The following is a 22946-nucleotide window of genomic DNA, read 5'->3' on the forward strand; positions in this document are numbered from 1 at the left end:
GCCATCCTTCAGATGAGACATCAAACCAAAGCTCTGACTGCTCATGGTCATGAAAGAAACAGGTGCTCCTATTATAAAAGTAAGCACATTAACCCTACTGTCCTGTCTGAAATTCCAAACTCAGGTAACTACACTCTTCCTATATAGAATGTCTTCTATTGTTCCAATCGGACATGGTACTTTACTTTTTCTGCCTTAAATTGTTGTGTAGTTATTGTGTGTTGTTAAACAACAGTCATGAAGCACCCAAAGAGTGGCTTCATTTCAGTGGTGGAATAAGTAATTCCTACGTCTCTTATCTACCTCACGGGGAGTTGTGAGGCTAACTAATACTTGTGAAGTGCTTGAGGTCCTCTGAAGACAGTCAAAAACAAAGGACTATTGAGATTAGTACAATCTGTTGAATATCCTGTCAGTTCATACTCCCTAGTCTGGCACCTTTTCCCATCAGCAGCTTTCTTGATTCAACAAATAGCTACACTCCCATTTCATTCAACATAAGGTCACTACTATCTATTTATATAGCTGCTAACTCCACTTCATGCAGTGTGGTTACCACAGCTCCCATACAAAGAATAAAGAGCTTTTCCCAGGTTGGGTATGGATTTTTCCCAAAAAGCTATGGCAGGTCAGAGGTGAGGGCCATCACAGAGGCATGGGGAGGAGCTGGTTTCTTTCCATTTTGTTTTGTAATAATATTGCTTACACTTTGCCCACGCCTTCCCCCTGGCAAGTTATGGTGGTTGTTTTTTACTCCACTTGAACATTGACATGACAGCTGTTTCACAACTTCCACTCATGAGAAAAGAAAAAAGAAAAAAAAAGGAAAATAGAAAAAGGAACAAAGCTGTCTGGTTTCCAACACATTCCGTGGGGAAAGGAGGGAGAACACTGCAAATGCAATTAACAAATGTAAAAAAGAAATAGTTCAGAATGTTAATCTGCAGTAATTGACACTACTTGGTTGGGGGAGGAAGAAATGCTCAAGACCGGCATAGGATAAAAGCATTTTAGATTCATCAAAGACAATTTACACTTTAAAGATTGCTAATGCACTCTGGACTTGGAAACATATGCTTGTTCTCATGTTCTTTTGCAAATCACTGCTTTATCATCTTTAAAAAAACGAACAAAAAAAACCACACAGCATGAACTCAAAGTAACAATAGTCATACTTCTGTAGAAAATATGCCCAGTACATCCCTAGCATTAATGTCTTAAACTAGTTACAATACACTTATTGCTGTAAAATTAGAAGTTAGTATATGTTATTGTTTTAGTTCCAGGTTTGAAGAACAGTACCGCGTATAGTATAAACAGTGTGCCTGGTGGTAAGTATTTGCAGAGTCAGGCCCTTAAAAGCATTTTATTCCTGAAAGTTGTCAGCAGCCTTCAGCACCAAACACCCTTTATATATCAAATTCTGCACTCAAGCACAATACGCAATGCAATGCCCTGTTGAAAAAAACTGATACAGCTTATTCTCATGTATTTCAGGATAGTACTTGGCCTTTGGTACACATGTGCAAAAAACCTAAACTGATGTCAACATCAAAACAAGATGTTCTAATAAAACCAAACACACACACACACACACTTCTGCTTGCTTGGGAAGAATCAGAGGGGACTGAAACTGTTTTTTCAATATAGGAAATAAAACTTATTAAACCAAATCAGCTCTGACAAAAAGACTGTTTGAATAACACATCCCTTTTATGCATGAAACAATGCTGGCTAAAAAGAATAGCCCAATTCCTTGTCCAAACAAGGTCCAGAATAGTTTATTACAATTGTTACTTCTCTGAGGTGCTGTCAAGGTTCTTTCCCCACTCTGAACTCTAGGGTACAGATGTGAGGACCTGCATAAAAACCCCCTAAGCTTATTTTTACCAGCTTAGGTTAAAACTTCCCCAAGGTACAAACTATTTTACCTTTTGCCCCTGGACTTTATTGCTGCCACCACCAAGGGTCTAACAAATACATAACAGGGAAAAAGCCCGCTTGGAAACGTCTTCCCCCCGTTCAAAATCCTCCCAAACCCTACACCCCCTTTCCTGGGGAAGGCTTGATAAAAATCCTCACCAATTTGCATAGATGAGCACAGACCCAAACCCTTGGATCTTAAGAACAATGAAAAAGCAATCAGGTTCTTAAAAGAAGAATTTTAATTGGAAAAAAAAGTAAAAGAATCACCTCTATAAAACCAGGATGGTAAATACCTTACAGGGTAATCAGATTCAAAACATAGAGAATCCCTCTAGGCAAAATCTTAAGTTACAAAAAGACACAAAAACAGGAAAATACATTCCTTTCAGCACAACTTATTTTATCAGCCATTTAAACAAAACAGAATCTAACACATATCTAACTAGATTGCTTATTAGCCCTTTACAGGAGTTCTGACCTGCATACCTGCTCTGGTCCCAGCAAAAACAACACACAGACAGAGAGAACCCTTTGTTTCCCCCCCCCCAAGCTTTTAAAGTATCTTGTCTCCTCATTGGTCATTTTGGTCAGGTGCCAGCGAGGTTATCCTAGCTTCTTAACCCTTTACAGGTGAAAGGGTTTTTCCTCTGGCCAGGAGGGATTTAAAGGTGTTCACCCTTCCCTTTATATTTATGACAGTGCATAAAATTTAAAGCCTACCCAAGCTGCAATTTCAGCAAAGAATCAACGCACTACTGAACAAGTTGACTTCCATAATCACACCGAGTTCTGAGAGCAGAAAGTAGGAGCTCTAAGGGCATATATTACTCTCCTAGAAATAGCACTTCCCAGTAGTACTGTTCCATTGGAAATTAATTTTCTTATTTTCTTCCTCAATTTGACTTTTTGATACTGTAGCCAAGGGGAGCTCGACTACACACTTGTTCATTTTATATTTTTGTAGATGTCAATCGAAAAAGGAAAAAAAGCTGTCTTTCAAGATCCTTTGTTCATTGGAACGTGCCCTATTCTGATCCAACATAGGGGAAGCACACTTCCCTTAACAATACACTTGGAGATTTAACTCTGCCCTTCACCACGTCCCACATCTTTCTCTGAACCTTTCAGAGTGATCTTCAGCCCAGCAAACCATTCCACAATCTTTAAGTGAAATATTAATGCAACTGAACATCTTACCATTACATTCAAGTCTGCAGAAAATGACCCCAAGTCAGGAATGAAATGCATAGAAAATACTTGCACAGGTGTACCATAAGCTAAATTAACAGTAACCATGTTATATTTTCATCATGTAAATGGCCTTGTGTGATAGATCAGTGTTAATAATAATAATACCTTGCTCTTATACAGGACTTTTCATCTGTAGATCTCAAAGCATTTTACAAAGGAGGTCAGTGTCATTAGCCCCATGTCACAGGTGAGGAAGCTGCAGCATACAGAATTGACATGACTTGCCCAAGATCACCCACCAGGCCAGTGGCAGAGCCAGGAATAGAACTCCTGAGTCCCAGTCCAGAGTGTTACATATAATTCATAATCACAGAATCGTAGGACTGGAAGGGACCTCGAGAGGTTATCTAGTCCAGTCCTCTGCACTCATGGCAGGACCAAGTATTATCTAGACCAGGAATTGGCAACCTTTGGCATGTGGCCTGTCAAGGAAATCCGTTGGCAGGCCGGGATGCTTTGTTTACCTGCAGCGTCCGCAGGTTTCGGTCGATCACAGCTCCCACTGGCCGCGGTTCACCGTTCCAGGCCAATGGGAGCTGTGGGAAGCAGCAGCCAGCACATCCCTCAGCCCATGCCGCTTCCCGGATGGGCCATGCAACAAAGGTTGTCGATCCCTGATCTAGGCCATTCCTGACAAGTTTTTATCTAACCTGCTCTTAAAAATGTCCAACGATGGAGACTCCACAACCTTCCTAGGCAATTTATTCCAGTGCTTAACCACCCTGACCGTTAGGAAGTTTTTCCTAATGTCCAACCTAAACCTCCCTTGCTGCAATTTAAGCCCATTGATTCTTATCCTATCCTCAGAGGTTAAGAAGAACAATTCTTCTCCCTCCTCCTTTTATGTACTTGAAAACTGTTATGTCCCTTCTCAGTCTTCTCTTTTTCAGACTAAACAAACCCAATTTTTTAAATTTTCCCTCATAGGTCATGTTTTCTAGACCTTTAATCATTTTTGTTGCTCTTCTCTGGACTTTTTCCGATTTGTCCACATCTTTCCTGAAATGTGGCACCCAAAACTGGACACAATACTCCAGTTGAGGCCTAATCAGCACAGAGTAGAGCGGAAGAATTACTTCTTGTGTCTTGCTTACAACACTCCTGCTAATACATCCCAGAATGATGTTCGCTTTTTTTGCAACAGTGTTACACTGTTGACTCATATTTAGCTTGTGGGCCACTATGATCTCCAGATCCCTTTCCGCAGTACTCCTTCTTAGGCAGTCATTTCCCATTTTCCCATTCATATTTCACATTGTACAACCTCAGGGCTGTTTTAACTTGTGCTGGCAATAACTGACTGTTAGGATATAGATATTCAGGCCTGTCTGTAAAGGCCTATACTCTAAGAGTTTAGGTGTATTCTTATCACTTAGCTAGTTATAGAGGTATAAAAGAAAGAATCAAAATCACTGTCTGCTGGTGTAAGGGCCTTCTCTTACTGTGACAGTCTGAGGCCCTGTTCTTAGGCTAAGGCCTTTGGCTAAGCAGCAGAGGCAGCCATAAGCTGGGAAGCGAATGGTCACATCCTCACATTCCAACCTAGTCACATTGAAATAAGGTGCTATTGGGCTGTTAGGAATACAATCCTGTCCTGATAATGCCTATCGCCTCCAGAGAAAGGGAAGTGCCTAGAAAATGGAAAAGGAAACTTAGTTTGATAGCATCCGGTCTGGCAAGAACTCACTTATCGATAGCTGGGATGTGAAATTCTCATTTCTTTGTTGTTCTATCACTGTAGTCCCCATTTCCCTACTGTTGTCTGTATAATCTCTGTCTGGTTCTGTGATTGTTTCTGTCTGCTGTATAATTAATTTTGCTGGGTGTAAACTAATTAAGGTGGTGGGATATAATTGGTTAAATAATCATGTTACAATATGTCAGGATTGGTTAGTTAAATTTCAGTAAAATGATTGGTAAAGGTATAGCGAAGCAGAACTCAATTTTACTATATAGTCTGCAGTCAATCAGGAAGCGTGTGGGTGGGGGAAATGGGAACAGGGAATGGAGGTGGGGAAATTGGAATCATGTTTAGCTAAGGGCAGGAATGGGAACAGGGACACAGGTAAGGCTCTGTGGTGTCAGAGCTGGGAAGGGGGACACTAAGGAAGGAAACTGGAATCATGCTTGCTGGAAGTTCACCCCAATCAACATCGAATTGTTTGCACCTTTGGACTTCGGGTATTGTTGCTCTCTGTTCATGTGAGAAGGACCAGGGAAGTAAGTGGGTGAAGGAATAAGCCCCCTAACACTGACTACTAGGGGTCATTCTGAGCATCTGGGATTGCTGGAATGCCGTGTTCTCTGGCACTTTCCCTCATACCCCAGCATGCCCCCTAAGTTGGGTAGAGATGGGGTGACACCAGGAGCAGAGGAATATAGGACGGGTTATACCAGTTTTACTCCAGCCACAGATTCCTGTATGCAAGGGGAATCTCTAGCTGCCTGTTTAAGCCAGCTTTTTGCTCCTTTTGCACTGCCAACGTAATGGGAATGACACATAGCTAAGAATCCTGTCCACTGTCTCTGACATGGTGGCTGGTTGAAAGGGTCAGAGGGGAGAAAGGTAACATTCTAGAAATAGAAAGTTGTTCTTCATTGTAACTGAACCCAACTGATGCCTATCTAGTCTAGTTGTTGTTGAATGTCAGATTAGATATGCCATGAATATGCTTTTTGTTGTGTTGTCACAGGATTTTCAGTCTCCATTCTTATTAAAAGATAGATTCATTCATTATAATTAATCTGAATTTTTGACTGTTTGGCGATAAAGCCACCGTGGTACATCCTGGAAGGAAAAGCAACCTTCTGACCTCTTGTTGAGCTATTGTTTCTCCAATTGAGAACACTCATTTTAGGCAGCCCCGTAATGAGTACTACCCAGATCCTGGCTGTGGTCAGTAACAGCACAGGAAAAGTTGACTGAGTGGTGGTAGGAACAGGGGATCTCACATTTTACTTTCCCCTTGAAAAGCAGAATTGCCTGCATCTGACATTAGAAAACACAAAGGCCAAGATTTTCAGAAGTGACTAGGGATTTCGGGTACCTCCATTTTTGGATGCCCAGAATGAGGCACCTTCAAGAAGTGGGAGCTCAGCATTTTGTGAAGATGAGGCCTCTTAAATGTGCTATAAGTTGAGCACCCAAAATCACTAGTCACTTATGAAAATATCAGAACAAATACAAAGGAGCTACATTCGAACTAAGAGTCATTTTTTAATCAATTTAGGATTTTTTGGATTGGTCTCCCTCCCCCCACTTTCTGCACTGCTAAATCTTCTGCAAAGCTGCAGAATAGGGAACACCGACATATATAGTTGGCCTTCTGTGGTACAAGAACTAGAGCATTATTTTCTTGCTATTTATATTTCCATTCCGTTTATCTTTCAAGACAGGGAAGTGATTTAAATGATAACCCCCTAAAGTAGACAGGACAGTAGAAGCTGCTACTCTCTGTAAAGAAGCTGGATTTTTATTGCTTCCAGGCCCTCATATGCATGCTTAGGACTGTCTAACGTTCAAAAGTGATAATAAACAAGATAATGTACTCAAAACAATTACTTACTGCAATTTTCCACAAGGTCAAGAGCAACATTCGTAGCAATATCCATCCCAGTGTTTATGTATGACTGGCAGTTTTTCAGAGACGATAGAGAAGAATCCACACAGTTGAACGAAATCACTGAACCCCCAGGCATCTTGAAATAATTCCCTTGGAAATAACAGAAAAGGGGTTTTAGAGATAAAGCGTTTGGAAAAAGAAACAGAAGTACAAATATCCAACTTAGAGTCCCAACAGCTCTAATCACATGTTGAAGAGAAGGGGTGAAATCCTGGCCCCACTGAAGTCAATGGAAGCTTTGTCATTGACTCCACTGGAGCCAAGATTTCACCCCAGATACACCAAACATCTATGGTGCAATGCAGAACAGCATTATACTGCAGAAAGTGGCTTGTGGCTTTCATATTCTCATGCACACTGTTTCACTAAAGGTAAAATGCCCACTGATTATAAGGGCTGTTTTGACAAACAGGCAGCCCTCAGAAGAAACAGACTAACAACTGTCACTTATTTAGAGACCATCAAAAAAAGGACAGGACTCTGTCCCAAGAATGCATTCACCAGTAAAATTACCCAATTCCTACACTGGAAAAGAGTGATGTGTCTCTATTACCAAAAAGGTCTCAAAAGTAACACTGCAGCTCTACCACCAGCAGCCTAGCTCTCTCACTGATTCGCTGCCTTCCCTCTGTTGGTACATTGGCTGCCACACCAGCTCCTAAGGGACTTTTCCCACCTGTAATGGGATTGCTTGCTCCTACAGTTACACGCCATTGCTCATCTATAAGTTAATTGTCTGTTTTCCAACCTGAAGAGTTCCTGTCTTTTTAATCTCTCCTCGTACGGAAACTGTTCCGTAGCCCTAATCATTTTTATTGTCCTTTTTTGTACCTTTTCCAATTCTAATATATCTTTTTTGAGATGGGGCAACTAGACCTGCATGCAGTATTCAAGATGTGTGTATACCATGGATTTATATAGAGGCATTATGATATTTGTGTCTTATTATTAAGGTTAAGATTTTGTCACAGAAATTTTTCATCAAAGTCTCAGACAGATCACAGGCAATAATCAAAAATTCACGGAAGCCAGTGACCTGCTCATAGGGGAGGGGAACTGAACATTCCAAGCCCCATCAGGAGGGCAGGAGTGGCTGAGAGCTGCTCCAGCCCTCCCGCTGCAGCTGGGCTGACGCCAAAGAAGTCTCGGAGGTCCACTAAAGTTACGGAACCCGTGACCTCCATGACAAAAATCATATCCTTACTTATTATCTATCCCTTTTCTAATGGTTCCCCAATTTGTGTGTCATCTGTAGGGCCCTACCAAATTCATGGCCATGAAAAACACATCACAGACCATGAAATCTGAGATCTCCCCCCATGAAATTAGGTCTTTTTTGTGCTTTTACCCTACACTATAAGGATTTCACAGGGGAGACCAGCGTTTCTCAAATTGGGGATCTTGACCCAAAAGAGAGTTGCGGGGGGGGTCGCAAGGTTATTTTAGGGGTGTCACGGTATTACCACCTTATTTCGGCGCTGCCTTCAGAGCTGGACAACCAGAGAGCGGCGGCTATTACCAGGCGCACAGCTCTGAAGGCAGCACCCTGCCAGCAGCGGCAAAGAAGTAAGGGTAGCAATACTATACCATGCCACCTTTACTTCCACACTGTTGCCTTCAGAGCTGGGCGGCCAGAGGGTGGGGCTGCTGACTGAGGGCCCAGCTCTTGTGCTTTTACCCTACACCATACAGATTTCACAGGGGAGAACAGCGTTTCTCAAATTGGGGGTCTTGACTCAAAAGAGAGTTGCGGGGGTGGGGGAGGGGTCGCAAGGTTATTTTAGGGGTGTCACGGTATTACCACCCTTATTTCGGTGCTGCCTTCAGAGCTGGACAACCAGAGAGTGGCGGCTATTACCAGGCGTCCAGCTCTGAAGGCAGCACTCTGCCAGCAGCAGCACAGAAGTAAGGGCCCAGCAGCAGTACAGAAGTAAGGGTAGCAGTACTGCAACCCCCCTACAATAACCATGTGACCCTTCCCCTCACTCCACAACTCCTTTTTGGGTCAGGCCCCCTACAATTACAACACTGTGAAATTTCAGATTTAAATAGCTGAAATCATGAAATTTACAATTTTTTAAATCCTATGACCATGAAATTGACCAAAATCGACTGTAAACTTTATCAGTGATGATTTTAGGTTTTCTTCCATGTCATAGATAAAAATGTTAAATAGCACAGAGCCAAGAACCAGTCCCAGGGAGACCACACTGGAAACATAACTGCTTGATGACAATTCCGCAGCTACAGTTACATTTTGAGACCTATCAGTTAGCCAGATTTTAATCCATTTAATATTTGCTATGTTAATTTTATATGCTTCTAGTTTTTTAATCAAAATGTTGTATGGTGCCAAGTCCAATGCCATACAAAAGTCTAAGTATATTACATCAGCACTATTACCTTTATCAACCAAATTTATAAACCCATCAAAAAAAAAAGATATCAAGTTAGTTTGAGAGGATCTATTTTCCATAAACCCATTTTAGCACCTTATGGCTAGAAACTTCTTTTTTATTTTACATGAACATTTAGATTCTGCAGAATGTGTCAGTACCCAGCTGCCCCATGACTCAGTTTCCCCATCTTTAAAACAGGGATAAAAAAAAAGACCTTTGCAACACACTTTGAGATCTACGGATGAAAAATGCCAAGTATCCCTGATACTCCCAAGGCTACCCTCCCAGACACTCAGTGCTCCCCTTTGTCAGGGCCAGAGGTTGCCTGTCAGTGATTGTCCTAGTGCTGATCCCCCCACCACCCTGGGGTGGGTTTCCAGGTGAAACATGCCAAGCAAAGAGCTCTGCTATCTCGGCCTTCACTTCACATCTTGGGGCCACACCACAGCATCCCGCTGGCAGGCACAGAGGTGGCAGTAGGCCCACCACTAGGCTGCCCCAGGCCAGAGGGAGCTGCAAACGCCTCAGGGGCAACACATGCACCAGGTTTGGGAGCGTCCACACTGAGACTAACCTCACTGGGTAACATCACACACACACACTCCATCCACCCAGCCAAAGCGGAGTGCTTGAGGGGAGGCCCATCAGCCTCTCGCCCATTGCTGGCAGCTTCTCCCTTCCCACCAGGGAGCCTCCCGCCAAGCCCTGCTCGGGCGGGGCGCCCGCAAGGCATCAGCCCCCCTACCTGGTGCCGCGGGCTCAGGCCCTGCCTGAGGCGGCTCGGCCAGCAGCAGGCCGCGCTCCCCTCCGTCCCTATAGGAACCGCCGCCACTGAAGGCGCGGACGCTCCGCGGCGCAGGCGGGCACCGAGCAGGAACCGACTCATCAGCCGGCGCCCGGGCACATGACCCAGGGCCGCTGGCGTCGGCGGGGCGGGCCGCTGCACGGAGGGCTTCCAGCCTGCGGCGTCCGGGCCTCCAGAAATCGCCCGCGAGTGGCCTGGCCCGGGGGAAGCCCAGCGCCTTTCTGGGCGAGGAGGGAGCCCGGCCAGCACAGTAAGTGCGGGGGGTGCCTTGGCAGGCCCAGGGCATTCTTGGGGAGCTCCTATTTAGGGTGGGGGTGGGGAAGCAGGGGCTCTGCCCCACCCCCTGGGAGCGGGGGGTGTTGTGATTTCGGAGGGTGGATGGCTGAGGGTTAATTCCGGGGCGCTGGGTAATCCTGGGGCGAGGGGGTGCTGGGGCTGTGTCTTCTTCCAGGGAACGCCCTGGGTGGGGGGCCGGCTGTGATGGTGGGAGGGTGACAGTGTCATTTTGCGGGTGTTGTTTCCTGGGTAGGAGGGTAGGTTGTGTTTGTGAGGCACTCGGGGCATTTCTCTGGTGGGGAGGCTAGAGCGCGAGTACCTGGGACTCGTAGGGTTGCCCACCCTCCAGGATTGTACAGAGTCTCCAGGAAGTAAAGATTATGTCATGTGATGGCAAGGAGTCTGGTGGCACTTTATTTGTTGTTTTTGTGGATACAGACTAGCGCGGTTACCCCCTGACGCTTGTCATGTGATGGAAACCTCCAGGAATATGTCCAAGCAAAATTGGCAACCCTGCCTGGGACACGTGGGTTTGGTGCGAAGGGAAATTGGTAAATGCCAGTGAGGGTGGGAGATGTTTGTTTCATTGCACAAGCCGGGGAGTGGGATGAAAGCCAGTGAGTTCTTCAGTATCTCCATGAAACATGCTGTACAAAAGTCACTGACTGCTAAAAGGAGCCTTTAATATTAATCCAAAATGAGGGCCTATCTCTGTCCCTGTAAGTAAGACTTAACCACTCTGCAAGTTACTTATTTTGGACCACCAACTGTCTTGTTGAGTTTGAAATATTTTAATTTGACATTCATTTAAAATCAAAAAACCATGTTAGACTGATGAACTGCATTTTTGGAGGGTAGGGTGAGGCATCATTTAAGGCCCAGTCCTGCTGTCCTTGATTTAGGTCCTGATCCTGCAATAAGCATGGCATGGGCAAACTTCTGTAGCCAGGTAAAACTCGTTCCAGGGCTGTGTACTTAAACAGGAGAAAGATTGGGCCCTTATTAGGTATGCTGTGGCAGCGTGGGTTTAAAGGGGAAGCTGTCAACTTAGATTTAGCTCAACATTTTTTTAAAACAAGCTTTTACGAAACCTAAAATCAATACAAACATTTCCACAGATGTTTTAAAAAATGAAAACAGTTGCCTTTAACGTTGCTGCACTAAATATCTCCTAGGGAAAGTGACCACAAATAAAAGCGAAACTCACTTTGTTGATTTCCTTTGTGCAAGCTGAGAAACATGCAAAAATTAAACAGATTGTTGGTCTCAAGCCTGCAAACAGTCAATTAATTTTGATTTCTTATTCATACTTTACATATGATTGTAGTGACTGAAACTATATGAAAAAGGAAGTGATTGGACAGTTGTAATTTTTGGGGTCTTTTTAACTGGATACAATTAAGATTCCTGACTTGGAGAGAGATCGCTATGACCTAGAAGTGCACAATAGAAAACGTGTCTGTGTAGCAATGAATATGCTCAAATAAATTGGTTAGTCTCTAAGGTGCCACAAGTACTCCTTTTCTTTTTGCAAATACAGACTAACACGGCTGTTACTCTGAAACCTGTCATTGGTGCTACAGTTTCTCATCTGATCTTGGAGTTGTCTTAGCTAAGTGCCGTATATATGCGGAAGATACACTACAGTGTTTATTTTTCATCTGCCATCTACTCTCCGTTGCTGGGGTATATAGAGTTCTATAACTATAGTTTTTCCAGAGTTACTTTAATATCTATAGATTGAGCCATTTAAAATATGTTGAATGTGCGGATTTTTTGTTTTTACAGGTAATTTAGATGGCGCATGTAGTTTTCCAGTTAGACTTCTTTCTCCAAATGACTTGAAGATTGAAACTCAAAAACAGACTGCAATAATATCACTACTCTGTCACAGTCATCTTCACGATGGTTGATTTTCTAGCTGAAAACAATCACTGTGGCCAGGCAATTCTTCGGATTGTCTCTTGTGGAAATGCCATCATTGCAGAACTTTTAAGACTGTCTGAGTTTATTCCTGGTGTTTTTAGGCTCAAAGACAAGGCTGATCAACAGAAGTATGGGGATATCATATTTGATTTCAGTTACTTTAAGGTAAATATTACTCTGCCATGTTAAATCTCTCTCTTGAACCATCATTTTCTTACTGGAGCACTATTTCTCTAGGCAGCGTTTCTCAAACTGGCATCTGTGGACCCACACTGATCAACTCCTACCCCTTCCTACCTCAACTCTGCCCCTCTCTGCCAGCGCCTCTTGCATGCCAGGGACCAGCTGTTCAGTGGTGTGCAGGAGGCTCTAGGAGGGAGCAGGAGGAGCCGGGGATGGGATGCACTTGGGGGAGAGGGTGGAATCATGTCTGGGGCCACTGGCCCCACTGATCAACTCCTTCCCCTCCTTCACAGTGCCTCCTGCATGCCGGGGAACAGCTGTTCCCCGGCATGCAGGAGGCGTGGGGAGGAGCAGGGATGGGGCATTCTCGGGGAAAGAAGTGGGGAAGAGGAGGGGCAGGGGTGGAGCAGTTGTGGGAAGAGCTGGAGCCTTGGGGGAAGGAGTGAAGTGTGGGCGGGACCTGGAGCTGAGTCGGGGTTTGGGGGTCTGCGAAAAATTTTAAATCAAAGTGGGGGTCCTCAGGTTGCTGAAGTTTGAGAACCGCTGCTCTAGGGTGTTTTAGCCTGTTCGTATGCATGTGTTAAACCTGCCATTCTTGAGTAATTAATTGTGTTAAACTCTTACATTTGATAGTAATTAATAAAATTTTATTTTATGCTGAATTTGGTATTGGCAATAAATTCACCCAAAGTGAGGTTACAATTTGGATATGCCTGCACATTTAGCTCTTTATTGCTTGCGTGAACTAAATCCAAAAACCTCATATCACACCTTTTCCCCTGTCTTGTTTATTCCTGTGAGTCAGAAACAGAGTATAGTCTAGATCTTGTGTCTGGACAACAGGAATTTGATTTTTAATTCCATTGGCTCTATCGGATTATTTGAAAGGAGGATGTAAGGGGAGAAAAAAGGGATGGTATAAAATGCACACTTGAATAAGAAATCCCAAAATACACCCTTTTTGAAAAGGTTGTTGGGTTGTCCCAGCTGAAAAAGTGGAATTAGGCCTTTTTAATTATCTGAAGGACAGTTTCGTACTTAAAATCTCACTTTCAACAGGACGATCAAATTCTGAGCATGTCAACAATGGCTGTCTCCCTTCAAGTAGTATCATGAGATTCCTGATGCATTTCTGGTTGCCTTAACCCTGTTCTCTATCTTCTGCTGCATTGAAAGCTACCTTTATATAACTTCCCTTTAATAACAATTCTGTGGTGGTTCGTTCTCCATTAGATCTGTTCACGTGTGCTGAACTAACAAGCATATGCAGGATCAGTGGCCAGAGAGGATCCCTTTTTTCCCTTCCTGGGTTTAACTTCTTAAAGTGCTTTCACTTTGCTGTTTTTCAGGACAGTTTGGGAAGGGATCCTCACAGTGACTAATTTGCCTTTCTGTTTCTGAGAATTGTACAGTAAGAGACCTCTGATCACATAATGGTATTTTATAGAAAGAGTGGTGAGCTCTGAGCATTGGATGGGGAATCGGGAGCTCAAATTCTAACCCCATTTATGACCTCATTTTCCTCAGTGCCTACGGGAGACTGAGGCACAAATAGATTTAAAGGCACATCATCAATTTGGAAATCATGCTTTTTGTCTAAAATCCTTAGTATACAAGTAACATCTAAAATCACTATATTTGAAAGAGATTTGAGATTAAAAATTGTTTACTTTGTGTAATATATGCTGTCAATTTCACTGCTTTACCTGTATTGTCAGTCAGTCCTTGTGTCCTGTATGTGTGGATCTTTCACACAGGACCAAGAGAAAAAGAAATATTTTAAAAACTCACAAAAATTGCCATGAGGATCTATGCGGCTGTCAGACTTCAAATATATTTTTAAGTTACTTATTTTATAAAGTTCAAGGTGACAGCACCCTTTGCAGATGTTTCCTCTCTTCCCTTCCATCTGTAAAATGCGTACCTACTCATTCCTAATTTTTGAGGAATAACATGAGGCCTGGGCCTGCCAACACACCCATAGTTCTGCTGCCTTCAAAGAGATAATATGCATTAGAAAAAACTAATTATGTGAGCTGCTGTTTGCAGAATCTTGCACTTAAGATTGTAGAATCCAGCCTTAATATGGGAGGATCAAAAGTATTAAGAGTGGAATTGTGGCTCCACTGAAGCCAATGGCAAAAGTCTTCCTGACTTCAATAGGACCATGATTTCACCCAAAGTGTTAATTACTATGTTTGCAGCTTCCATATAAGAATTCCTAATAACATGTAAAATCCATCAACCTTTTATTATACAATTGATTTATAAGTACAAATGTCCAAAATATCTTTTGGGGGAAGAGCTAATTGTGAAATCAAAATTAGCTGAACACACCTTGACAATGCTATTTTTTGGTAGTTAAGGTGGATGCAATTGCTAAATACATAATTAATTCACATACTGTTTCCTACAGCGAACAGTCATAATTCTTATCAATGTTCTTTACTAATTTTTAAATCAATTTCCTCTTCTTAGGGGCCTGAGATCTGTGAAGGCAAGTTGGAAGCCAAACCTGAGTTACTGGATTTAGATGAAGAATTTCGTGAAAACAACATAGAAATTTTGACAAGATTTTATCTTGCATTTCAAAGTGTCCATAAATATATTGTAGATTTAAACAGGTATGTGTGTAAGATTTGTTAATGTAGTGACTCCAGTAATTGTATGATCTTAATTGGTTTTTTTTTCTCTGCCTAAATATTTCTGTTACTTAACAGCATGACCTGCTGTAATGAGCACTGTGTTATGCTTCTGTTACTGTCTCCAACATGTTGATGGACCTTGGGCAAGTTACTTCACCTGTGTCTTCCTTTCCTTATGAGTAAACTGGAAATGATGATACTTGCCCATCTTTGTAAAATGTTTTTGACATCTGTGGATGAAGGGAGATCTATTATTATAAAATCAACTTTTTGGTGTTGCAAAAGAGTATGAGAATTAAGATAAAAATTTTTAGCTTGTACCTCTCTATCTCTGACCTCCAATGGCACTGCTTTCCTAAATTATTTGTTTTAGAGTAACTACCTTACCCCAGGGTTACTGTTTTAAAAGGCTCATGAAATCATATAAGTGAGAATTGCCAGAGACTCCATAAAATCCAGTAGGGACTTTGCTCTAGCTATTGATTTTATGTGGAAGGTGCTCAGCTACTGTGGTGATGGACGAGTACTAGAAAACCTTTTTTAGATAGATATATCCCTCTTAACAATTAAGATGAAACCATTCCACTTCCAACTTTCCCCTTGCAAAATGGAATGGAGCTATATTAGGGAAATTTACAGTAACTGATATTTGTGAGGTGACTTCTGGGCCTCCTGTCAAACTGTCAATGCCCTCTAGACTCTAGTGATGAAGCTCTGATTAACCTTCTGCATAATATTCCAGCCTTTTCTCCTAGTCTGACTAGTTCCTAGTTTTTCCTTTCCATGCTCTGCTCTTTAGGTTACCTCCATCCATACAGAGGTGAGGGGATGGTTTGCAAAGGAGCTGTTCTCACTTGAATAAAGGCCTCAAATCTGCAAGATACTGAATACTCTCCAATTCATTGACATTAACTGAACCAGAGCATGATCAGTATGTTGCAGGAGACACTCTGCATCTAGTGGGCTCAGACCTCCAATGCCTTCCTCAGATTATTAGGACCTTTCTGTTTTTTTTCTGTGCTTGAGAAACTTGTGCTTGTTGAATCTTTGCTAAGTGAACTTTATACTCTGGGAGATGTTGTCATAACCTTATAAGCAGGGCTTCTACACTCTTCTGTTGAGCTTCAGAGGAAACTGCCCCACTTGCTCGTAAGGGCACATCAGTTGAGAACAGAAAGCGGACTCCTTGTGGTGAATGACCTACTCTTGGTTACTGTTTGTAGATATTTGGATGATCTCAATGAAGGAATTTACATTCAACAAACAATAGAAACTGTGCTCCTTAATGAAGATGGCAAGCAACTTCTAGTAAGTATTTACCAGTTTGTAACCAGTAATATAAACTACATCAACTATATTAGCGTCAGATACAATTTGGCATCCACCCTTTCTAAATTTAACTTAAACATATTTATCTGTTGTCTATATTTTAACTTCACAAAATGCATTCAAGCTCTGTGGCTCACTTTTTGTTAGGAATCCATTATAGGAAATGGTAAGAGGATTAGGAAACGTTTTCATTTTCACTTCATTATGGTTCAGATCTAATCCAGGTCTTTAATGATCCAAAACTCACTACCACCTGAGGACCGTTTAATGGCCACTGTGAAATAAGTTGGTCATCTCAGACCATTTTAGCAGATAGTTGCCCTCGTCCCATACACAGATTGCACCACTAGTAAGACAAGTGGGTATTTCTGCAAACCTAAAAATAGATTGGCAGGGAGACTATTTTCTCATGCTTAGCCTTGTTCTCAAGCAGCCACTTCTAACAAACTTTTTGGCAAGCCCAGGTGTGGAAGTGATGTTGAGCTACATCTGTTTGATTGATGAGACAAAACATGGAATCACTGTCATCTGGCACTTTTCAGAAGATGTAAAAACACTTAATTCACTTTAAAATACTAATTAAGTGGTAAATATGTTAGTGTTAGATAGCATTAATTTGTTAATTCATATTATTTCTCAACAGTGTGAAGCTCTCTATTTGTATGGAGTCATGTTGCTGGTCATTGACCAGAAAATTGAAGGGGAGGTCAGAGAGAGAATCTTGGTTTCCTACTATAGATACAGGTATCCTTGTGCTTGGAAGTATTTGAATGTGGTTTGTGTAGTAAAAATGTAGCATGCAGTATATTTAGCTAAGATTTTTCTTTCTATAGGCATTAATTTAATATGGGATGTGGAGGTATTGACTCCTTTCCTGCAATCAGATCCACATGGGTGGTTGCTGGTGCCCCTGCAGAGCCTCATGGACATCAGGGTTACTTCTTTCATGCACCAAGGTCTGCCTGCACAGATCCAGCTGCTTCCTGCGTAGATCCAGTTGCATGAGCAGTGCTATAGACTTGTTCTGATTCTGACCTTATGAGGACTTGGTCACCTTGGCTAAAATATTTCTGCCTACAGCTTCAGTACTGTAACCCTCATCTATCAGAATATAACAAGTTTCCAAAGAGACAAGAATAATTTTGTGAAATATGCCAAGTTCCAGATAGTACGTTTATCCCCGAATGTACTTCCTGCAGTTACAGCACACTTCTGAAAGGTCCAATCAATAAATAGAGCTGCTAGCTGAACTCAGGAATCTTTGTTAAATCACACAAAATCCTCCAAGAATATCAATCTAACCCCTTTCACCAGTAATACGTTTGCTAAAAGGAAAAAAGATATGCATGTTTAATCCTTAAATGAATCCTCACACCTCAACTGGTGCCTCTTCTAACCTTCAGACATAAGAAAGTAGAGTGGAAATTCCTCACTTCCAGAATATGAGGGTGGGGCAAGGAAGGGAATTCAGAAGTAAAAGAAAATGTCAGATTCATCTCCTGAATTCAATGCTTTCTGTTTCTATCCTCTGTGAACTATGCATAAGGTTCTCTGTTTCATTCATGCTTTGTACCCTTAGTTAGGATTCCAGTAAAGGCATCTATAGCTGCCCTTCCTTGGTAAGGGGAAAATAATGTGTTTGGGGTTTTTTTTGGGGGGGGAGGGGGTGTTTAATGGGTCAGTCCATGTAGATACATATTCTTTTTCCTTTTATAACCTAGTGCTGCTCGATCTGCTGATTCCAATATGGATGATATATGTAAGCTGCTTCGAAGCACTGGGTACTCAAGCCAACCAGGAGCTAAAAGGCCTCTAAACTATCCTGAAAGTTACTTCAGTAGGGTACCCATAAGTGAAACATTCATCAGCATGGTTATTGGCCGCTTGAGATCTGATGACATCTATAACCAGGTGAGTTAATCAGTGAGTTTTGGTGCTCTTAAGGGTTTGTTAATAAAAAGGCACTTTCTTGACCCTATTGGTATATGCAGAATTTGTTCAATTTATCAATGTAAAGGTGAAGGAATACACTTCTCCATACTCTAGTTATCTTGCGCTTGGATTATTGCAGTCTCTGCCTCGCTTTGATACTAAATTCACCTGCCCCACCAACTCCCAGTTCCTCCAAAATGCCTCCTTCCTGGCCCACTCCTTCTAGTCCATCTTTAGCACTTTGTTTCAGGCATGGTCCTCCCTGCCTTTGAATCATTTACATCAAGGTAATATTTTTATAAAATCTGGCTAGCATCTGTAAATTAGCTTGCATATTCTAGTGAGATGCAGGATGTAAAGGGCTCAGTATAACAGATGGATGGATTTGAGACTTACGTGCCCAAGATACCCAGCTGACAGAGATGATAGCCTTATGGTATAAATGTACTGTACTCTTAAGTGCACCATGCTAATATTTGCATATGTCTTGTTTTTTCCACATTTTAGGTTTCTGCATATCCATTACCAGAGCATCGCAGCACTGCTCTGGCTACTCAAGCTGCCATGCTGTATGTGATTCTCTATTTTGACCCTTCTATTCTTCACACCCAACAAGCAAAAATGAGAGAGATAGTGGATAAATATTTTCCAGATAACTGGGTAAATTCTATTGTTGTTCTTACAGTGCATACTGGATTTAAGCCTGCAGAGCAGCTTTTGTTTGAAGTACCTTTTTGAAGTGTGCCTTGCAGAAAATACTGTCTTAGAGAATAGAATAGTAACGCCGTTAGGGAGATTAGATTATACTTTTTCTGGAGCATGTTGATTGAGTAAAGGACACAGTAAAATATCCCTTGTGAATATTAGTCGCTATGAACATATAGTTTACTTCATTTATGATCAAATGCAGATGGAATAGAAGCCTCCACCTGTTACCTTTTCTGGAGGTTTCTGTCCTTATAGTTGTAATTACAACTAAGAAGAGAGTCTTACTGAACAAAGAAAAGTGGAAACAAGTGATCTTACAAATGTCCAGTCGCTTCCAATTGTGTTTTGCATGAACAGGATAGAAAAAGCAAGGGGAAGTGGAGAAACTAATAACAGCAGGCACTGTAAGAAAGAATAGGAACTGTAGCTTCTGGACACAAGAATACTACTTCCATTGTCTTTATGGAAACTGCACACTAATATCTGAAGGGAGAATTTGGCATTATAGGTTTTCAAGGACACTACAATCTTTCACTCTACAATAGGAGTTCCCAAACTTGGTTTGCCACTTGTTCAGGGTAAGCCCTTGGCGGGCCACGAGACACTTTGTTTACCTGGAATATCCGCAGGTACGGCCACTTGCAGCTCCCAGTGGCCGCGGTTCACCGTTCCTGGCCAATGGGAGCTGCGGGAAGCAGTGGCCCAGCCTGCGCTGCTCCCCGCAGCTCCCATTGGCCGGGCATGGTGAACTGCGGCCACTAGGAGCTGCGAGTGGCCGTACCTGCGGATGCTCAGGTAAACAAACCGTCCTGCGGTCTGCCAGGGGCTTACCCTGAACGAGACGCAAACCAAGTTTGGGAACCATGGCTCTACAATGATGCAAATATTTAAATGGCTGGCTCTGTGTTGGAACGATCAGTTATGATAGAGCCTTTCACTTCTAGGCTGGATTCAAATCAGCACTCAGTTGTCAGTGACTGAAAATCTTAATCTTTAAGGGACGTTCAGTAATTTGTGAAATTAGTCATCCTGGTTCTCATGGTTTTAGGCAGGTCCCCACTTCACACAAAACACAGTCACAATGGGCCCTAATGAACTCTTTTTTGGTTTGTATTCTTGGGACAGGACCGAGGATTGATGGGGAAAATATATAGAGCTGTCCACTCGTTCCTGCAGGTGATGCCACCAGGTCAGAGTGGAGGTGTTTTGGAGGAATGGTGTAGTGGAGTTTTGCTGCTACTGCCCTGTTCTGTCAATAACATGGGATTTCCACCTCCAGTCAAGCACCTTACATGAGCCTAAAATTGAAACGCTCCCAGTGAACTTAATCACACTTCAGCTTCTCAGATTTTCAAAGGAGCCTAAATAAGTTAGGCACCCAGCTCCCTTTTGGCTCCTTTTAAAGTCCCATCCTCTGTCTGAAACCATTGTGCCTACCTCTGTTACAAGTAACAGCTCACAATAAACTTAGAGCATGAGGAAAAGAGAGGTGTTCTCAGTTTGTCTGCTTTATGTATTTGACAGCCCGTTGTGTATGGTTTGTTCCCCTGTCACTTGTGTGGGGCTTTCACACAGCAATGAGGGTGGGGAGAGGGAGGAGAAACAGGAAAAGGTGATAGCAAAGTCATAGAAAATGGTAAAAACACTTTGTCTTCGATATTAAATGAAACTGCTATAAATTCACTTTTTAAAAAACTGACTAGATTTCAAGTTGACGCTGTCCTTTCAAATGAAAGGAAGAGTCTAAGAATCATGGATTTCCAATGAAGGTGAAGAGAAGAAGGATGTAGCCTAGAAATTGTTTTGTCTGTAGCTGATCTGTACATGAGGTTGGATACAGATTAATTATTTCTAACATTCTAATCCATGAACTACCTTGTTCTGTTTATGCCTCTAGGTGAAGAACGTTTCTCTTTCATAATAAGAATATGACCACAACTTAAATGTTGTTTCTGCTTCCATCCTTAGGTTATTAGTATTTATATGGGAATCACTGTAAATCTAACTGATGCATGGGAACCTTACAAGGCTGCAAAAACTGCCCTCAACTACACATTAGATCTTTCAAACATCAAAGAGCAGGTGAGTAAATACAAGTTTTATATTCATGGTAAGATTCAAGCTGTGTGGGTCTTTCACATGTATTCCATGTGTTTATTGGCACATGGATTCTCTTTCTCTAATGCATAACTCGGGTGAGTCAACATTGAGAGTGGCTTCAAGTCACAAAGTCTGAACCCTCTGTAGTAGTGTTTTCACTTTTGCAATATTTAAGTGTCTCTTCCTCATAGTTCCAGTGTTCTGAGTTGAGTTCATAGCTGCTGACAGCCAAGATCATGTTATGCAGTGCTCGGGATGCTTTTCTCACCAAGGGATTTAATCTCTTGTTGGGAGCTGAGCAACTATGCTGAGCAGAGAATGTGTCCCTCTGCTAGAAAGAAATTATCTTTAATGAAATGTTTGTAACCATTAGTCTGCAGAATGGTTAAAAAAAATAAAAGTATACTATAGCTCAAAGTTGGCTGCTCTTTTGTGTTAAATTACTTTCATGCGCTTGGGACTCTGACTTCAATGGGATTATCCATAGGCTTAAAATTAATCACATGCCAGATTGAATCAATGGCAGTAAAGTTCCTAGTGGGCTGTTCAAAAGCACCTATGCACCTGTCTGGATGTTTAGATACCTACATATAAACATCTGTCCCAAGATGGAGCCCCCAACTATCATGTGTAAGAAATAATCACCGTGATATTAAATGAAACTGCTATAAGTTCACTTTAAAAAACTGACTAAATTAATATTTGCAAACATATTTTTCCTTAATCTGTTAATACAGCCAACAACTGATTTATAGCAAATATTTCCAATTCTAGAGTGTATTTTATTACTGCTTTGTTCTTTCTAGTGGATGGACAGTAAACTTTTCATTGTCAGCTGGGTGCTTCTACCATTTTTTAGGTAAAATTTTTGAAAGTGTGTAATTAACTTAGGAGCTAAAGATCCAGGTTCCTCAACCACTTAGGCATTTTTGAAAACATTGTCCTTCATGTATAGGGCCTTGGCTCTAGATGTTGGATTACATTCTCTCACCACTCAATTACAAAATCTGCCATGAACTGTGTTCCCTGGCCATCCCCAGAAAAACTATGTGGATAGTGAATTTACAGTATCTGTTACTTGACTCATACTCACTTTGTGCTCGTGCAATGCTGCATGTAGTAGATAAATGATGTTTCCTTGTTCCATATTGATGAAAGAATTGTATGTTCAAAGGCAAGCCGCTACGCTGCTGTCACAGAGCGTGTGCACACTCAAGTTCATCAGTTTCTCAAAGAGGGCTGCCTGAGGGAGGAGCTAGTGCTGGATAATATTCCCAAGCTGCTCAACTGCTTAAGAGACTGCAATGTTGCAATCCGCTGGCTGATGCTTCACACTGCTGACTCGGGTAAGGCTATGCACTGGGCTTTTAGTACAGAATTCTGTATGTTAGATGATGACTGGAACTTTTTTTTAATTTAATTTTTCTTTTTTTGCATCATGGAAGACAGTGGAGTTTCAACCATTGCTTTCAGTCATTTGCAGAAGTGGTCTTTTACTAACCGCTTTCTTGAAATTTCACCTGAGAATAGCATCCATGTCACATGTTTATTCTTACAACCAGACACAGACCTAAAAGCTTTAATGTGAAATCATGATTCTGTGGAACTAGTCCATGCAGGTTGAACCATATGAGCAGGGAGACTGGCTTATTTCTTCTGCTTTATCATTTAACAAAGTACCATTTTCAGGGTGTTGCATCAAACTTTTTAATGTCATGGTATCACACATCATTAGAAACCAAAAGTTTTGTTATGTTTGTACAGTGTCTCGCACCACAGGGCTTAGGGCTCTAGGTATTTTTTTTTTAAAAAAACACCTAATAGTAATAATGTGTCTGCATCA

General features: G+C 41.9%; 2 protein-coding genes across 3 annotated transcripts in view; one reads left to right on the forward strand and one right to left on the reverse strand.

The window, feature by feature from the left end:
* Positions 1 to 10097, reverse strand: part of NSMCE2 (NSE2 SUMO ligase component of SMC5/6 complex) — a 190766-nt gene extending 180669 nt beyond the window's left edge. Inside the window, exons 1-2 of the mRNA XM_074943860.1 lie at positions 9945 to 10097; positions 6744 to 6890 (exon numbers count right to left, since the gene is read on the reverse strand). Of these exons, the coding sequence (XP_074799961.1) occupies positions 6744 to 6876 (133 nt within the window). The 5' untranslated portion in view covers positions 6877 to 6890; positions 9945 to 10097. The remainder of the gene's footprint in view (positions 1 to 6743; positions 6891 to 9944) is intronic.
* The window catches only part of WASHC5 (WASH complex subunit 5), a 34890-nt gene continuing 21907 nt past the window's right edge, over positions 9964 to 22946 (forward strand). Inside the window, exons 1-10 of one of the 2 annotated variants that reach the window (XM_074943859.1) lie at positions 9964 to 10254; positions 11821 to 11966; positions 12069 to 12371; positions 14868 to 15013; positions 16258 to 16342; positions 17007 to 17107; positions 18085 to 18274; positions 18803 to 18955; positions 20972 to 21085; positions 22278 to 22449. In XM_074943859.1, the coding sequence (XP_074799960.1) occupies positions 12186 to 12371; positions 14868 to 15013; positions 16258 to 16342; positions 17007 to 17107; positions 18085 to 18274; positions 18803 to 18955; positions 20972 to 21085; positions 22278 to 22449 (1147 nt within the window). In that variant the 5' untranslated portion in view covers positions 9964 to 10254; positions 11821 to 11966; positions 12069 to 12185. The remainder of the gene's footprint in view (positions 10255 to 11820; positions 11967 to 12068; positions 12372 to 14867; positions 15014 to 16257; positions 16343 to 17006; positions 17108 to 18084; positions 18275 to 18802; positions 18956 to 20971; positions 21086 to 22277; positions 22450 to 22946) is intronic. The other variant, XM_074943858.1, reaches the window with a different exon arrangement.

This window comes from Natator depressus, chromosome 2 (genome assembly GCF_965152275.1).
Source record: "Natator depressus isolate rNatDep1 chromosome 2, rNatDep2.hap1, whole genome shotgun sequence".
Classification (NCBI taxonomy): domain Eukaryota; kingdom Metazoa; phylum Chordata; order Testudines; family Cheloniidae; genus Natator; species Natator depressus.